Source organism: Gambusia affinis, linkage group LG08 (assembly GCF_019740435.1).
Source record: "Gambusia affinis linkage group LG08, SWU_Gaff_1.0, whole genome shotgun sequence".
Classification (NCBI taxonomy): domain Eukaryota; kingdom Metazoa; phylum Chordata; class Actinopteri; order Cyprinodontiformes; family Poeciliidae; genus Gambusia; species Gambusia affinis.
In genome coordinates, this window is record NC_057875.1 from 25,035,230 (window position 1) to 25,051,996 (window position 16,767).

Here is a 16,767-nt window from a genome sequence, read left to right on the forward strand (position 1 = left end):
TGGACAATATGGCTGAAGACCGTTAACCCTTTCATATCAGCTCATGTCGATAGTTTTTGTATTAAAAATCTGACATAGTGCCAAACTGGCGGCGTGACTTTTCCCGTTTTATCCACAGTTTTCACTCCACACCAGTTTATTTTTAAGTTATGAGGCTGAAACTTACTCAGTAGGTTGTTGCTAGGTAACCACAGAGTGAGCGAGGTAGTTCACGCCACCAATCTGGCTTAGAGGATTAGCGGCTAAAGCCTTTCCTCTGCCTGTATCTCCTAGAATGCCATGCGGTTCTCTGGATTGGAGATACTCTATCGTCACCTTCCTAAAATAACGGACTAATCCACTTCTTGCCAAAAGTGACCCTTTTGCCTAAACCATCTTCTGACTGACCATTATTTTGAGAAGGTAGCAACACTGAACCCTGAACATTAAATCAGAAGTATTATCTACTGATGTTGCTCATTGTCCAGCCCTGCAATGAAGACGGTTACCTGAGTGAAGTTGCCCCCCACCTTCTTCAACTCAGAAGACCTTCTGACCTTTAACAAAAGTTTAAAGGTCAAAAGGTGACCTAGCCCCAGCCGCACACACTTTTACAAAATCAAATCGGCCTTTAAAGTTTTATTTGTATCTTCAAAGACAAAGCAGGACAAGCAAAAATTTTCGCTGCACAAATGTTTGAGACCATTTTAGTCTGGTTTGAAGAAGGTGGGGGGGGCAACTTCACTCGGGTCAGACGGTTTTCTGCAAAACTCTTCACAGCGCCTAAAGCTACAAACACAAACCTTAATGTGATTTTATCACACAAAGTTATGTTAAGTTTTTCTTTTCAGTTTAAAATGAAACATTTTTAAAGTGTGGTGTCCAGGTGTTTGTACTGAGCTCTTGTTCAATACCTTGGATTAGCTTTGACTGCACTCTGTTTAGCTTGACCCATCTTTCCCACATCATCGTACTGCCACGACCATGTTAGACCATTGGGACGATGTTTTCATGGTTTAGGTGCAGTGTTTTACCAAAACGTTTCACTTTGATCTCATCAACTTCTTCCACATATTTGCTGCATCCCTGACATACTCTGCTCCAAAATCCTCCTGTGATCAAGCAGAGGGAAACTCCTCTCCTTGTATGTCATCCAGACATTTCTCCAACAATGCCATGGGAGTCGTTTTGGTCACATCCCAAGGAGTCAACTCTGTTAAAATCATCCGAGTAGCCAGTGAAATCTGAGGTCACCCGTGTTTAATTTTCGGTTTTCATTTGTAATATGGATGACTCCTTTCACTCGCATACCACGGTGACAGCAGAAAAAGATTTTGGAAAGCTCAATACAAACATGCGCCACATTTTCTCTTGGACTTTCAATACTGAAAAGCTTGGTGAACAATGCACCATTTTCCATCCACTGACTGTCTACAGCACTTATCCGTGCGGGAGGGTGAGCGGCCGTGGACGGGTCGCCAGTCTGTCACAGGAAAACAGAGAACAAACAAGCACAAACACTCATTCCTACGGGCAGCTCAGCGTAACCGCTAACGAAGCAGGAACACCCGGCGCACACGCTCATGCATGTATGGGAAGAACGAGCAAACTGCATGCAGAAAGGCCAGGTCGTGCTTTGACTCTTGGGGTTTTTTTTTCCCTCAGTGACAACTACTACAACGACGACGTCAAATCCCCCAAAAACTGCATTTAAATGTGAAAAGGTTTGACAGTGTGTTGGAGAAATTGTATATATTTATCAGACATTTGCTTAAGCATTGTATATTCTGAACTGCTTTATATCTCCGAGTGTGTTGAAGGAGGCCTCACTGCAGGGAGCAGTCGACATGAAGGTTTTGCTGAAGGATGCAGAGACAGCCGGCGCCAGCTTGTTCTAATCAGACGGCTGCTCAGCAGAAGGACATCTTATTCTTCATGTCTGTAATCAGATAGTTTATAGCGTAGTGGTGCTGATCAGCCTTATAGTTATACTGTTCGTAGTAAATGTTCTAGTTTATCTCATGAAACTGTGAATCACGTTGCAGCTGCATATGTTTTGTTTCCTCCCTTTTTACCCGTTAGAGATGAATGTAATAGGGATGTCTTTATTTTTCAATAAAAAGAGAGGGTTGTGTTTTCAGAGCGGTAAGAGATTGTAACTGGAAGCACATCTTTGTAAAAAGAATCGAACTCCCTCTCGCCTTTCCTTGTGTCTGTATTTTTGATGTTCTAGGTGCTTCAACCTGACAGTGAATACTTTTGCAAAGCACTAAATGAACCACATCACACATGAGAATGTGTGGTCAGTGACAAATTGTTGTCAACTCAACCCTGGAAATGTTTTAAAACAGAATTAATCCAAGAGTCAAACCTTTTGTTGTTGTTTCAGCATCGAATTCAGCACCACTTTGATTTAACATGCCGGGTGTGGCAGTGAGAGAGACGAGTTACCAGCAATAGGAAATGTAACGGAGTTATGCAGCGAGGAACTATTAAAAAAAACAAAACAACAAAAAAACAATCCTCTCATTTGTTAATCTTTATCCAGACTCAAGAATATTTTATCTGAAACAGAAAAACCAATAAATAACTGTGATGGGGGAGATGCCAGCTGTAGAAAACACCCACCGCTCTCCAAGACAAACAACTAAATAAATAAAATAAATATTTTAAAAAATCTGAATAAAATTTTCCCACGCAGTGACGTATCAAAAGTATTCATACCCCATGACCTTCTCCACATGCCGTTGTTATTGGGATTTTATACTGTGAGGAGCTGTGATGACCTCATCTGCTGCTATGCAATCGACAAACAGAAACATGCGTCTGTCCCCCTTTTTTCTGATTCCCCTAAATAAAAATCTGGTAGAAGAATCAAAAAGCAAAGGACAACAGTTGCTGGACTTCCATGTTATGATCAAATGAATAACTATAAAATATTATTTTCTTTCCAATTCACAACTATGCACCAGTATGAGCTCCATACAATCTAAACTAAATCCGCTCTGGTCTGGTGTTGGGGCACAATATGGCTTAAAAGTAAAGTCTACAATTTTCTTTCACAACAGATAAAAAAAAAAATGCTTTCTTTCCTTAAAAAGTCATTTAAAAACATTACAAAAAACAAATCCAAAAAGAGGGTTTATTTCAATGGAGTATCAGGTTATGAGAATTTTTGGTTGTTACAAGAATATGGTCATAATATTAGATGAAATTTTACTAGAAGAATGTCTTAAATTTACATTTATGTATAAAAAGTTGTTTTAACAATGAAAAACGTTTTATGTATTTTGTTTTGTCTCATAAAATTACTACTTCCTTCTCTTAATATTAATATTAACATATTCTCGCATCATTTTGACTTTCTCGTCATTTGGCTTTATTCTAGTATTGCCATGATTGTATTCTTGTAATTTGACTTAATTCTTCTAATTAAAAAGAGATGGATATCATATCCGGACTGTTCTATTATTGACCTGAATTCAAAGACCAAATGAACTGCAGCTGTGAAACACACTGGCCAAACAAGATGGCCGCCCTGAACTGTGAAAACCCAAGGAGTTCATCGGTGGAAAAAAAAAAAAAAAAAAAGAGAGAGAAAAATCCCGATTTTCCAAAAACGTAAATCTTCAAACACCAAAACTTTTATTAACAGATAAAATCAATTTTATTTGTGGCCCAGCCCTCGTTGGGGTGTGAATACTTTTGAAAGTCGGTGTATGTAATCAAAATAGTCAATAGAGCTCCTGCTAAATTTAGCTCTGAAGCGCTATGAACATTTGCCGTCACGCGCCCCAGATGGCAGCGGGATTGTTTCTGCGGCGCGTTAATGTGCTAACATTTTGTTCAGACACAACGGAGGAAACAAAGCAGGTGGTTCTGTCCTCAGTCACCTTGGTGCATCAGAGCATTCACAAGGAGTTACTGTGAAGCTTTCAGACTGGTGGTCGTTTGTCTCCTTATAACATATTGGCATGACATACCTTCAACCTCAACTGAACAAAACAAAAAAAAAAGATGTAAACAATCAGTGAGACTTAATAGAAACTTCTGTTTACTCAGAAGAGCTAGGTTGAATTTAATTAAAAGACAACTGGAGTGGTCCAGGTGACACTGAGTAGTAAGTAGGGAGGCTGATAGCGAGCAAATGAAGAACACTTCACAGAAAGCCTTTCTGTCCCTCTGATGTCACATTCCTGCTTTCATGGTTTTCTCCACGCGGCTCCCATTAGGCTGCAGACTCGTGCCTGAGAGTGTCGCCATTTTTTGAGGCTTATTGGACGTTAAATTCCCCTGGCAACGCTGAGCTCAGGGGGGAAAAAAGCCCTTGAAGTGTTCTTTGAAGTTGTGACAGACAGAGAAAAAGATTAAAAATATATATACTGTTGTCAAACTCAAATTGCATCAATACCAGTTTATATTTGTAGGAGGAAAAGAATGGGAAACTATTTGGTAAAATGTAGAGGAATGTGTTTATATCTGTGTTTCATCTTGACTGACATGTTTTTCTTGTGATTAATTAACATTTAGTCCTTTCAGGTCCACAGTGACCATCAATTATAGTGAATCTTAACAGTTCTGTTGTCAAACCTTTCCAGATTTGCACTATTTTGCTGAAACCACGACTCCTACTAGACTGAATGCTGAAGCAGAATCAAAACAACCAAAGTTTTAGTTTACACTAATTTAAGAGGCCAGGTTATTCCAACTTTCTCATTATTTATCCTTCACACTAATTTTTTTATTAATTGTTCTGTTTAGCTGTAAACGTCTTACAATAATTCATTAAAGTCTCCCGGGACCAAACACCTGGCACTGTGTGTTGGGCTGTGCTGCAGACGATCCCGTTTGTCATTTAATGAAAAAAATCAAACCCTGAAAGGCGGGAAAAACAATTAAGAATATGGCGGAACGTCTGTGAGCGTCCTGTGACAAAGAAATCCTGATGTTGGCTGCGAGCGCCTCAACTCCCAGCTGACCTCTCGCCTGAATAGTTTGGAGTCTGATCCGGTTTGCGCTGCCGCTAAGCTGAACTGGAAAGCTATGCAGCCGTGAGAAACAGGAGGGGGAGGCGATGGAAAGAAGAGAGAGATGAGGAAGGGACTGAAATGGGTGAAGAAGGGGAAAAGGCACAAAAAAAAATGAAGAGCAACATTGGTGGTGACAGCTTAAAATAGATGCGATACGATGGCAAGGTGACCTGATGACAAACACACACACACAAACACACACACACGAAGAAAGAATACAAACACTTAAGAGTTAGAAGCTGACCTAGGCCTCCGGCTGGTTTGATCTCAGGAGACTGGCGGGAACACGACTGGAAGAGCCGATGGGATGTGCAGCCTTTGGAGGAATGGTTGGGCGACGTCTCAGAGAGGACCTGGTCAAAATCCAGGCCGCGCATCAATAACAACAACAATACTCAGCAATGCATTGTGGGTGCTGCCGAGGGGCCGACTCTGCTCTACCTCCATGGAGCCCGTCTTGCGGTTGCGGATCATCGGAGAGCGTCTCTGCAGGTTGATGAGCTCTGTGACTGGAAGAGCGTCGTCCGTCTGATCCTGGGAAAGATCCTCCAGGCTTCCCTGATTGGGCTTTTTGTCCTCATTCTGATTGGTCCAAAAATGGACAAGTCAAGTTTTCACCCATTATGGATCATTTTGTAAAATTATCATTGAACCTGCAGTGGACTCATAGGCTGTGTTTCCATGCCATTGGAATTATAAAAATAAATTTGCTTATTGGAGAGATTTTTTAGAAATAAGAAAAAAATCTGTTTTGTAAAATTTTTTCTTTTTTTTTTTTTTTCGCCGTATCAAAACTTTGTGAGTTTCCCAAAACTGCAATGAAAAAACTTTTTTCGCATGGGTCACGTGATCAACAAAAGGATGTTACTACTGGTGGAAGAGACAGAGGAGACGGCAGGAAGTGGTAAGAGGACGAGGGCGTGGCATGTTTTTTAATTTATTGTGCGAACAAACTTATTCATGCAATTTTAATTACGTTTCTTATTTGGTGGAAATGGTGCAATTGCGAAATAGTTTTTCTGACGTTAGTGGAATATCGACAAAGACTAGCGCACAATTTGTAACGGAAACGCAAATAGTTTAGCAAAACGTGGAAAATCTGTCATCTGACGTCAAGGAACAACGAAACAGGTTAATCAACTAGTTTGAATCAGAAAATAAAAGTTCTTGAAAATATAAAACTAGAAGGGAAAAAAAATAAGGGCATCTTACCCATATGTGGATCTGTAAAGACCCTCACTTCGGTTTTGCTCAAAAACTGAATCCGAGTGTGCAGTGAGACCGACGTAAACACACAACAATTTGTGCTGTGCGTTTCAAAACTCACAAAATACATATTCTGGCTCCTAACCTCTTGTTCTGCTCGCTCTATGCATGCTCTCGACTGTGGCTCTCCTCTAATGTACGGAAGGCCAAGAGGGCCAAAAAACATGCAACATCTGAGGCACATTTCACACATAAAGCACATTTCTAGTGAGCAAACAACTTAAAGCCAATCACAGACAGCTGCTTTTCATTTAATCGGAGTATTTGTCAGATGAGAAGAAGAAGAACTCATCACCAGCAAATCAAAAATACTGGCAGAGATGACAAAACCAGACATTACGATTTAAGAAAAAACTTCAAGTTTTGTAGCCTGAGAATATGTGGTGAAGCCTAAAAATATGTAACATGTTTACTTTTTTCATTTCAGGTAGTATTTTATGATTTCTGGAGCTCCTCTGTAACGTGTGAAAATATTTAGAAGGTTTTACATTCGATTTTTAGAAATGGGCCCAGTTAAAGTAGTTCAGTCATCTCCCATCTCTCACATTTTTGGGAAAGGTGCTACGCCATGGGAAAAAAAAAAAAATAAAAAATACATATATATATATAGATATATATATATAAATAAATAACTTCTATCACATATTCACAGACCTCTGATGAGGCGGGTCGGAAACCAAAGCCCAGCGGCACGTTCTCCTCATCTTCACACCCTTTGACCCCCGGGCTGAAGTGGAGCTCCACGTGGAAACGTTCCTCCGAGGACGGGTCCTTCTCGCCGACATGAAAGAGACGGCCTTCCCGTTAAGCAGCCGGGAAGATCTGCGCTGGAAGACGAGAAGCGGCCTGCAGACCGACCTTGTTGTTGTCTTCGTACAGCATGATGACGATCTGCGTCATGTAGTTGAGTTCGGTCACGGCGCTCAGGTAGTCCATCGCCTGCTTCCACTGCTGGTCCTTCACCTCCTTACCAACACACACAAACACACGCACAATGCCTTGCAGAAGCGTTCACACAACCCTTTATACGACTCATGTTTCGTCACATGGCAAAAACGAGCCTCGTGTTTATTGCTGGGTTTTTGTCAGATGGATCGACAGAGTAGTGCAGGGTTGTGTGTAGCGGAAGAAAACATGACACACAAAAAACCCCAGCCTTTTTTTTTTTTTTTTTTTTGTAACAGTAAAATTAAAACTTCGACACAATTTCAAAATCAGAAAATGATAACTCAAAGAAAAAGCCTGGCTGGTTTTGCTCTTGTGCTTTTTTTCTGAAAGGAATCCATGATTGGTTCTAACATTGGACTTTATGTGAAAAACATTTATCTCAAATGAAAAAGAAAAATTCTTTAGGATATTAAGTTTTATAAATGTAAATAAAACGTTATCACATGGACGTTTACACACTGCTAAGCATTCAGGGCAGACGATGCATGCTAGGTGCGACAGCGCTAGCTCCATCCAGTTAGCAACGCTCAGACACTTGGCTGAATCTCATTTAGCCCAGCATGCATGAGTGTATTTATTTGTAAAGCACATTTCAGCAACAAGGCAGCTCAAAGTGCTTTATACCATAAAACCACAACATAGCAACCAATCACCAAACAAGAAATGAACATAAAATTTCGTCAAAAGTCATCAAACAAATACACATTAAACACGTTGATAATGTTCCATTTACTACTAACCTAATGGGATTTTAAGCCTTGATTTAAAGGAACTAAATGTTTCGCCATCCTTGCAGTTTCCTGGAAGTTTGTGCTGCGTAAAGCAATGTACCACAAAAATAATTCATTCCAATAACTACAGATGGTCTCTGGCGAGTCTCCAACAATATTTTCAAAAGCAAGCCCGAGGCGAAATGACTCGAGAAGGATAAGTAAGTGAGGGCTATACACACATCTAGCAGTCCTCCGTAGCGAAACATGCTGAGCAGGGAGTGGACGTGGCTCTCGCTCGTAAAGTAGAGTCGTGTGCGAACGTGGCGACCAGGAGACATCACTCCGCGGGAATACCTGGACAGACAGGGACGGGTATGAGAGCTGATCGGGTCACACAGAGCAAGTGATCGACAGTACATTACATTAACTTTGACGCTTTTCTCACTTATTTTACAGTAGTGTGGCAGTTTCCAGAGGAATTTGGTATTTTGTACAGTTTTGGCTTAATTACTGCTCAGAATATGGTCCCCCCTCCAGTAAAAGGCCTTTTTTTGAGTCTGTATACTCCAGTTATTGATCAATCGATTAGTAAATCACTTGCCAATTATTTAAACAATCGGTTCATCATGATGAATTCGATTCATCATTTCAGCCTGAGTTTAAGTTTGTTCATATAGTGGCGGTTCACAAAAAAATGTATCTCAACCCACTTTACAAAAATATATGTATTTATAAAAATATATTTAAAAATGTTTAAAAGTTATTTCAATTCAATCACATTAGGATGAGCTGGAGTATCCAGTTATTCCAGTTTGTTCTTCTAACTAGTTTAAAAGGTTTTCTAGTCAAGACAAAACTTTAAGTGATTTTTTTTCACTGTGAACTTGAGGGAGGGGGGAATTGATGGGATATGTAACTTCTGAGTTTAATTCACATTTATTTGGCTGGATCGGTGGAAAAAAATGCATTAAAGATTGTTTTTATCTACTCAACTCCACTTAGATCGAAAAAGCAAGCAAGTCTAAGATACAGTAGAAACTAAGCTATTGATCTTTGCAAGGTTAAAGAACCAAGACAAAGTTTGGCAGCACGGTAACCACATTGTGAATGTGACGTGTGTTTTTTGGGCGCGTCCTCACAGAGGGTGCAGCTTGTTGACGGCCTCGTCCTCGTGGGTCCTCTGCAGGTCCAGGTAGATCTTCTTCATCAGAGGGACGCAGTACGCCTGGGCGATGTCCAGCTTCTCCGCTTTATTGATGCCGTACTCCTGGAACCACAAGAATCCAAAACGTTCTTCCTCTGCATTCTGATCCACAGGGACTCTTTTGTCAAATCGAAACGGGGATGGAGCAAGAACCAAACCGTGCCAGGCGGCGGAGAACGACAGCGATCTAACCTGTGGGATGACTATGTCGGCCAGAGCGCGGGACAGTCTGAAGAGCTCCAGCGTGTCCTCCAGGCCGACGGAGGCGTTGTGCTGCGAGTCGTACTTGATGCAGTCGTAGATGTCCGGGATCTTGCTGATGTCGTAGCGGCCGTTCTTCATGCGGAAGTCCCGCTCCAGCTTCGACCAGCGCTGCAGCATCAGCTCCAGCGTCTCGCTGTGGTACAGCTGCAAATCTGGAGAGAAACGCGGGACGACCACCATGACTGGTGCGGAAAAATATGAAGGGAATGTTGGAATGTGTTTTACGCGTCCACTCCGAGCGTTATATTTATGTTGTTTAAACTAAAAGAAGTAAAAAATATATGTACATATAAATCAGTGTTACCCAGAACCTGGAGGTAAAAGTCTAAAGAGTTTGTGTCCACAATGTGCGGGGTCTGCAGAGATGCTAGCTACCCTTTTTCCTGACCGATGACCTGTACAAGCAGTGGATGGAGGGACGGAGCTGTACTTTCAACAACAAATCGAGACGTGTGAAGTTTATTTAGAAAAACAGGAAGTGAAACTAAAACCCAAACAAAAAAACCCAACAGCTTCCGAAAGCTTCAGTGGCAAATTTTTAGACCTTTAGAATATTTGAATATTTAAATGAAAGATCAAGAAAGCTGACAATAATAACGTAAATAAGATTATTATTGGAAACAACAACCAATATGTAACAATACTGGTTTTAATGCGATGTATGTCACAAGTTAACGAATGAAAGATGAATTCCTGATTCAAATCTACAAACGTACTGAATGAATTTCATCTAAATTAAATGAATAAATAAAAACATTGGAGAAAGACTCAAGATATATACAGATTTAAGGTGTTCTAACCTAATACGACAAATAAGAACTCATTTAGGAGCTTTTAACACTAAAAATTTAAATTTTTATTTATCTTTTCAGGTTTTTTGTTCTGCCTTCTAAGACCCTGGAGGAAGCCTTTAAAGCAGCCATCTTTTAGGTTTTGACTTTTACAGGTAAAGTAGCTACTGAGCTGGCAAATCCTGTCAGCCACAGAACATGCTGGAACTGGAAATGTTGAGTTAAGATGTGGAGACGGTTCCTGCAGGTTTCAGCAAGTCAAATTTAAGACCTTTTAATGCCAGCTTGGATTCAAATCAAGACCAAAGAAACAAGCCTTCCTTTTTTCCAGCTGGCAGCAGAAATGAGCCAGTGGAAAACAGGAACGTCGTCCAATCAACTGGTGACACATTTACACTTACCCATGAAAGATGCAAAAAGGCTAGCTAGCTAGTTAGCAAGGTTGTCTTAGCAGGCAGTTGGCAGCAGCCTCAATCGCCTTGATGCGTTCTGCGATTAGAGGCGGTTGAGGTCTGCATGGGATTTAAACTTTGGCCATAACAGAAAGTCTCGAGTAAGTAGAGTCGGTCTACCTGCGGATTTGGGGTCTTCCAGTCTCTTTCGAATCTGCGAGTTGAGGCTCTGAATGAGCGCGTAAACCTTGTCGCAGGTTTTGACCGGATTCTCTATGACCTTCATTGAGTTCACCAGGGATGGACTGCCGGTCGGGGCCAACTGGACCACAAAGGAAACACAGAAAGACTCATCTGTTGGCAGAGACGAGGCAACGTTTTGAAAAAAACAAACAAACCTGTTGATACGCTTTGAGTTACCTTCTGAAAGTCGTCTTGAATGAACTCTTGGTCCTTCTGCATGATCTCATGCAGTCTGGCCTTCACCTTCTGCTGGCAGTCAGTCAGAGAGTCGCTGTCGCTGTCCAGGAGTCCGTTCATGTTGGCGCTCTTCACCATCTGAACCAGGATGGGCGTCAACTCGCCCTCCAGAGCCAGCAGGCCCTGGACACAATGACCGACAGATGGAAACAAAGTCGGCATGCGAGACGAAAACTACTGGAAAAATATGGACTGTGCTTAAAAGCCAGAGACGATTAATCGTGATGAATCAGTTATTGAAATGATTGGCAACTAATTTGGTAATCGATTAATCGTTGACTGATGCACAAACTTTAAAAAAAGAAAAGGAAAAACGTCAAAGCGCTGTATAAAACAGCCGACTCAGAGCAGTAATTCAGACAAAACTGTGCAAAAATATTCACATTATGCAAAAAAAAGAAAAACTTTGTAAATATGCTCAACCCAAAAAATCTCCAAGTGGCATAATTTTAACTTCACTTTGTTCAAACTCTTAAAAAAAAAATAATAATTCTTACCTTTTGCTATTGAATTGTTAATGTGTATAATAAATATTACCTGAGCTTTTCGCATTTTGATGTTAAAAGCATTTCTAGCTGCAGATGATCAAGCGTTCACTAGAAGAATGCTGCTATCGCATTTCAGGCAATAAAATGTTTGTCTTTTTGTAAAAATGAATCGAATTATTTGCATCGCGTAGATTGAACAAATGAAAATCAATCAAGAGCTGTGTTCTTAATTCTTGGTTTTAAATCATAAACTACTGTGAAAACAACATTTCTCTGTGCATCGTTTAAAGCCCAACATCACATTCACAGCTATGCAACCCTTCCACCAGCTCTGCATGTTCCCAACTAAGCTTCATCAGCAAAGTTTCGTCTGTCGGTCGAGCCCACAGAGTTACCTTGGCGAACGCAGCAGCAGTCATCTGAACCCTGCCTTCGTCAGAGGCATAAATCTTCAGGTCGTGGCGGTAAGTGCTGTGCAGACGCAGCAAGCCGCAGCCAGGAAACCCCGCAAAGTCACCTGGAATATTGTGCACAAAGTGGACCACGCTCGTTACCCCGGCTGGTTTAAAGCAGCAAAACTTACAGTGAGACTGTTCTCTTTTTTTTGTGTGTGTCTTTTTTAAAAGGGAAGGCTCAATCAGCGGAGACGTCTGCAGACAAACAGAAAACGATGATGTGTTGATTTCACCGTAAAATACAGAAGATTCCCCCGATAATCAGAAGCATACAGAACCTGAGCAGGCAGAGCGTCTTCAACCGCCTGTAAATGTCGACTTGAATCGTGACGTTTGAGCTCCGCATAAAGTGGATTGAAAGTGAACAAAAGCTGAGTAAACCTTCCGATCGGACGCACTCGCCCGCTTGGCGGATCAGACATTTCACATTCTTCGGAAAACACAACTTTTCATGCTTAAGGTAAGTCACTTTATTAAGAGTGCCTTGACAAAAAAGTGCAGTCATCTCAAAACTTTTCCACATTCTGTCACTTTACAGCTGCAAATGCTTAAGGATTTGTGGCGATTTATGTGGTAGACGAAAGCAAGGAGTGCATTTCTGAAAAGGAAGGAAAATGATACTCTGATAATAAAATTAAATATTAAAATCCACCTCCTAAAACGCACCGCTGGCTGCGACAAGACAGCTAGTAGAGTGTTTCACAAATCTGGTCTTTATGGAAGAACAGTAAGAAGAAAGCCACTGCTGAAAGAAGGACAACAGAATTTCCATTTCACCGTCTGGGGAAAGGAGATGATCTGGTCAAATAAAAAAAACGGTAACCATTTTACATTCACAATTTCGCACAAATATCTCAACGTCACAATGTTGCTGCGTGCAACGGGCACATCACAAGGAGTTCAAACTCCGAGATCAAAGTCAAAATCAGACGGAGTCAAAGATATCAAGGTCAGAATCTCAAGATCAAAGTAAACAATTACCAGATCAAAGAAATCTGAGATTGAGGTCAATGACACCAAAGTGAAGATTCAGAGATCAAAGTTAGAATTCCCAGATCAAAGTCAAGGATGTCAAGGTCAAAGAGATCAAAGTCAAAAGGATTTTTTTCAGTGGCCCTAATCCTCTTCCATAGAGTCTGTTGTTTAACGTAACAAGGAAGGTTTCAGAAGGCAAAGAGGCGGTAAAGACGTGATTAAAAGCAAGCCGTTTCAACAGTGAGATTTTACAAAAGCTGGTTAGACTACTGATTATCTGGAAAAGCCATGTATCATTTTCCTTTTTCTTTACATACCACTTCATGTCCCCGTAAAATGCAGACAGGTTAGGAGCTGTAACAGCAAGAATGTGGAAAACTTCAAGGGGTGGTGAGTGCTTCTGTAAGGCACTGCGCCTCTGCACAGTGCAAACGAATGCTACAGAAAAAAAATGTTTCATGCATTTTCCAGTTCAGTAGAGCCCAGTAGCATAAAGAGATTCCCTGGAAACATTGTGTTTTCATGCTGTATTTGAATTTAAAGCATGTTGGCGACCTGTCCTCTCCTTAGCCACAGTGCAGAATATAAACTAGGCCTCAAAAAAATAAAAATAAAAAATGAAAGTGTGTTGGGAGGTTTCAGTAGCACGTTAACAATGATACACACAATCCACAGCAATCTCAGTGGAAAAAACAAAAAGGAATTGTCAAGTTGCCAAGTGAGATTATCCAAAAATCACAATGAGGTGAGAAAGAATCAGATCATGTTAGAGAGACGGATGGACCGACGCGCTTAAAGCTTCAGTATGCAACTTTTATTTTTATTTTTTTACATGTGTTGAAACCGTCTCCATGTTGTGACAGTACAGCATGAAACAAAGGATCTGTATGAAAAAACTCCTCTGCCTTCTCCCAGTACTAAACAGAAACAACCAATCAGAGGAGGAGGGTCTTAGCGCTGTCAATCACCCTCTGTGCGCATGCTGCTCACAACCGCCCCATTTCTCCGTGCCATCTACAGCTTCTCCGTTTCAGCAGAGCACATGGTGAATGCTAAGGCTAGTTAGCATAGCCACCGATGGTTTAACGGCGAGTTGCTTTTCTGCCATTAACAATGCAGGATGATTAACAGCACTAAGACCCTCCCCCTGTCTCTGATTGGTTGTTTATTGTTTGTTTGTTTTTTACCAGGAGTGGTGGATTTCTTAGCTTAATCTTTTCACGGATTATCCGTCTCATATCATACTGCTACAACATGGTGACAGTTTTAAAAACCATGTATAAAACCTTTTTTCTTTTTAAAAAAATAAAAGTTACATGCTGCAGCTTTAATGGGAGTGAGTGGTGGAGCGGTGACAGCCAGGAAACCCCTCATCTTACCAAAGTCAACAGGGGACTCGCAGCCAGGGGACCGGCGAATACGGGCTAGTAGTGTACACATAGCAACAACAGGCAAGAAGAGAAGAGTAGAGTTAATTGACAAAAAGTTGTGGTGAATGAAAGAGGAATGACAACAGTGGCTGGGATGAAGTGTGTGACCTTTTCAGAGGAATAAAAACCAGGAAGCAACACGGGCAGTCTGTGCTTCTACTTTTAGTTCTGTTTCAGGTTGTTTGAGCAGAACTGGTAGTTCCACATGCACTGATAATAAAGCATTAGGAAGGGAAGGTCAGTTAAAGACTCCTACGATGGATCAAGAGAAAAACCTCCATGCAAAGGAAAACCCTCCAAAACCCAACACTTCTTTTCTTTACCGCGACACACAGGTGCTGCTACACGCCCACAACCAGTTTGAAAAACCAGTTCGTCACAAGTGAGTAGACATGTATATCCACAAAAACAGGTCGGGGTTACATGGAAATCGATGTAATGCTTTACAAGTGAGATAGATGTATTGCTGTTAAATGCAATGTGTTTCTATGGTTGCTAGGAAACGTGGAGAAATCATTTTAAAAATGAAACTTAGGCGAATAAACTTGGCTACATCAAACAAATATGATCTTTACCTCAACAAAAATAACGTAAGAATAAGACAAAGTATGAGGGCCATGCAGATTCAATTCAATTCAAAAATACTTTATTGACCCTAAAGGGAAATTAAATATGCGACTCCACAACCTGTCCTAGAAGCACGACCCGCACGTATTTATGCGCTAAAATAAATACGTCTGGAAGGGTATTTTTATTTCTGTTTTTACTTTTTTGTCATTGTAATCATATGACTAGTAAATGACTTCAAGAGAAAGGCTTTAATCGGAACTGGGTAGACTGATATTTTTTGAAAAGACGTTTAAAATTCAACCAAATCAAGCATGAAGAAGAATGTTGTAATACATTTGTGTTTCCAATAAACATGAACTGTAGTCTTGTACAGCTTGATAATATCTTTAGTCTCATAAAAGACGTGGTTGCTATAAAAACGAAGGTATTTGTTTTGTTCCTGATCAGTCCACCAGAGGGCGCATTGAGGGCGTAAATACCTTACAGTCAATTTTTCTCCTACTTTCCTTCATTTTACCAGGCTAAAACCCCATGGAGATCAAGCTCTCGGTTGCAAATATAATCTTTGAACTCAACTGTGACATTATTCACTAAGAGAATCCCAACATTGCCTAGGAAAATAGGTCCTCTTATAACAAGAAGCATTTTAATTCATATAAATATGTTACGAGTGTTGATGTACGTATCATGAAAGATCCAGAAGTATTTCTTTCAGTTCTTTTCAGTAGGGCCGGATGATTTGGACCTAAATTTTATCATGATGTTATGATACTAAAAGTGACAATAAAAACTATATACTCCTGCTTATTTTTCGGTAACTGCATGACTGTGACAGCATGACACAGCAATTCAGGTCCGCTGTCACATAAAGAAGTGTGATTTGTATCACTAAACTGCACCCATATTTTCAAATTTATTGATATTTGTTGATACAGACAGTGGACAAAATAGTAAAACTAACAATCCTGACAGTGTGGATTGTTTTGGGAGGTTTTGGATATTAATTGACATTTATTGTGACAACAACAATAAATCAAAAGTTCTTAACATGATCAGAACTTTACTGTGATAAATGATAAGCGATGCAATAAACGCCCAACCCTAACAGTGAGTAACAGATTGTGCAGTGACACGAGGTAATCTGCTTTGTTTTGGCGTCACGTTTTAAAGTGTCCCTACGGAACATCGCATTGTGCACTTAGTTCCACACAAAAACAATCTGCAAGTGATCTGACATAATAAACAAATAAAATAACTTAACAGCTACTTGTGTTATTTTGAGAAACATGATCAGTGGACACAAGTTAAAGAAGCATTTGATGGCAACCTTTGACCCTTTCTGAGTGCACACAGTGTGTGAATTGTGTGTGTGTGTGTGTTTGCTACCTTGACCTCCAGGGTACATGCAGCGGAAGGCCCTGCCCAGCTCCTCGGCCTGAACCCGGCCAGCGGGCGTCAGCTCCCCGCCCCACTTCAGCACCAGCAGCAGGGACGGGCCGTCCTTCTTACAGTCTGGAAGGAGCAGAAAAAACAGAAAAAAAATCCTTCACCTCCAATACTGATTGTTGTTTAGCAAAGAATTTCTGTTGTATCTTGTAGTTAAAGTTGTGTCAATCCTGAGTACGTCCCATTTCAACAAGCCGGGAGAGATGCAGACAGAATGACAGAAAATATTGTTATGTCTGGCTCTGGAGGATCAAGATGTCTCCCACATGAGACTGTTGAGAAATTATGACTACACATTAGCTCTCATTTCGATCCGGTTACATCTGGTTACACTGT

At 40.7% G+C, this 16,767-nt stretch overlaps 1 protein-coding gene across 17 annotated transcripts in view; it reads right to left on the bottom strand.

Annotated features, from left to right (window-relative positions):
- Positions 1–16,767, bottom strand: part of ppip5k1b (diphosphoinositol pentakisphosphate kinase 1b) — a 53,259-nt gene that overhangs the window by 15,884 nt on the left and 20,608 nt on the right. For 15 of the 17 annotated variants that reach the window (XM_044125518.1, XM_044125505.1, XM_044125511.1 and 12 more), the window contains 11 exons: positions 16,372–16,497; positions 11,951–12,072; positions 11,008–11,190; positions 10,768–10,909; positions 9,333–9,556; positions 9,076–9,203; positions 8,176–8,290; positions 7,134–7,241; positions 6,930–7,046; positions 5,451–5,591; positions 5,254–5,362 (listed from right to left, as the gene is read on the bottom strand). In XM_044125518.1, the coding sequence (XP_043981453.1) occupies positions 5,254–5,362; positions 5,451–5,591; positions 6,930–7,046; positions 7,134–7,241; positions 8,176–8,290; positions 9,076–9,203; positions 9,333–9,556; positions 10,768–10,909; positions 11,008–11,190; positions 11,951–12,072; positions 16,372–16,497 (1,515 nt within the window). Of the gene's footprint in view, positions 1–9; positions 1,463–4,958; positions 5,083–5,253; positions 5,363–5,450; positions 5,592–6,929; positions 7,047–7,133; positions 7,242–8,175; positions 8,291–9,075; positions 9,204–9,332; positions 9,557–10,767; positions 10,910–11,007; positions 11,191–11,950; positions 12,073–16,371; positions 16,498–16,767 lie in introns of those variants that run through there. The other 2 variants (XM_044125516.1, XM_044125517.1) reach the window with 2 other exon arrangements.